We start from the raw sequence: 1,809 nt of genomic DNA, 5'->3' as shown, positions 1-1,809 counted from the left end.
CCGGCGGCAGGCTCGCGCGGACCAGGGCCCCGACGCCGCCGCCGAGGACCCCTGGGCCCGGATTTCCGACTGCATCAAGCACCTGTTCAGCCCCCTCATGGGCGAGAGCCTCGGCCAGGCGCCCCCGCAGCCCAGCGCCAGCCTGGGAGAGGGGTCCGAAGCACGGGAGGGGGCCCCCGCCTTGCGGGACGCCCTGGGGGGCGCCCCCAGCCTCCCCAAGTCGGCAGAGGGTAGCACGGTGAAGAAGGGCCCCCCCGTGGCCCCCAAGCCAGCCTGGTTTCGCCAAAGCTTGAAGGGCTTGAGGAGTCGGACTTCGGACTCCTGGCGGCTGCCCACCCCGGGCTCCCCTGCGCGGGCAGCCGCCTCCGTCCGGCAGAGGGTCAGCTCCTTCGAGACCTTCGGTGCCTCGCAGCTGCCCGACAGGTGCGCCCAGAGACTCAGCCTCCAGCCCCCCAGCCCCCCGGGGGCGGCTACCAAGCCGCCCGTCTGGGCTCCGGTTCTCTCAGGGCGAGGGGCACCCCCCGAGCCTGAGCCACAGCAGCCGGCACAGGAGCCGCCGCCCCCAGTGCCCCCCGCAGACTCAGAGGCCGGTGTCCCCCAGGTGGAGGGGCCCCCGCCCTCGGGGGGGCAGCTTGGTCAGGCAGCCCGAGGCCCTGGCCCGGATCCCCCCTCGAGGCCGTTCTGTGCGCTGCCCCGGGCCAAGCTGCCTGGCCAGCGGGCGCACAGCCTGCCCCTGGTGGGCAGCCGGGCGGCCAGTGGGGGGCCGGGCCAGGATGCTGGCGGGCTGCACGCCATCAGCAGCCAGGTGTCCTCGGCTGTCATGAGGTCCCTGCTGGGCCTGCCCACCGCCCCCTCAGGGGCCCTCAGCCCAGGCAGCCCCCCGCATGGGGCCTTGCCGGCCAGCGAGGACCCAGGGGCCCCCAGCACGGCAGACAACCCTTCCCTGGACACGGGCTTCTCGCTCAGGTGAGTGTGGGCGGCCTGCCGGCCTCAGAGTTGTCATCTTCCCCGCGTGGCTGCCAGGCTCCCCCGCGCTAAGGGCTCCTGACCTGTGGGCAAGCGGGCTGCTGCTGGGAGGGGCTGTCCCCACCGCTGACCCACGAGCGAGGGCCAGTGCCAGGGCCAACCACGTGGGGCCAGGTGGAGCCTCTGGCCACTGGAGGGCACCGTGGCTGACGTCAGCGCTGGGCCAGCCCTGCGGTGTCCACTCCTGTGAACGCTGCCCGCTGGGGGCCTCCCCACAGCCTCTCGGAGCTGCGGGAGTATACGGAGGGCCTGGCAGAGCCCGTGCTGGCCGGCGCCCGGGGCCCCCGCCCCCCGCCATCGGGCCAGTCTGTCCTCTCCTTGCTGGGCGCCGAGGAGCTGAAGGAGCTCGTCGAGGAGGTGAAGGGCCTGGACGAGGCCGCGCTGAAGGTCAGTGCTGCCCACCCAGGGTGTCCCGGGACACGCGCCCCCACCGGCCACCGTCTGCAGCCGCCCGGCCTACCCTTCAGTGTCCTGCGTCGTCCTAGGCCGGGCCCTGGGGCTCCCCTCACCCCGTGGCAGTCCCCGGCTTGGGGCGCACGTCGGGGCCCAGGAGCGCCCGCGGCCCACTCTGTCCGGCCAGCCCACCTCCGTGTGCTGCAGTGCCCAGGGGCCTGGGGAGGGAGGGCTGCGGCCCCGCGGCCAGGGTGGCTTGGGCAGGCCCTGGGCGGCCGAGGCTGCTGAGCGTCCGCACGGCTGCTGGCCCGAGGGACGGGCGACGGAGGTCACAGCCTCTGCAGAGCCTGGTGGGCAGACCCGAGCCCTGGGCCTCCTCGCCCTCGCCCC

General features: G+C 75.0%; 1 protein-coding gene across 1 annotated transcript in view; it reads left to right on the top strand.

Moving 5' to 3' along the window:
- IL16 (interleukin 16) overlaps positions 1–1,809 on the top strand; it is a 12,874-nt gene that overhangs the window by 9,213 nt on the left and 1,852 nt on the right. The window contains exons 11-12 of the mRNA XM_012732698.1: positions 1–966; positions 1,245–1,702. Coding sequence (XP_012588152.1) covers positions 1–966; positions 1,245–1,702 — 1,424 coding nt within the window. The remainder of the gene's footprint in view (positions 967–1,244; positions 1,703–1,809) is intronic.

This window comes from Condylura cristata, unplaced genomic scaffold (assembly GCF_000260355.1).
Source record: "Condylura cristata isolate star-nosed mole 26May11 unplaced genomic scaffold, ConCri1.0 scaffold00035, whole genome shotgun sequence".
NCBI lineage: Eukaryota > Metazoa > Chordata > Mammalia > Eulipotyphla > Talpidae > Condylura > Condylura cristata.
The sequence above is the reverse complement of the archived record's forward strand: the minus strand, read 5'-3'. Positions and strand labels throughout refer to the sequence as shown.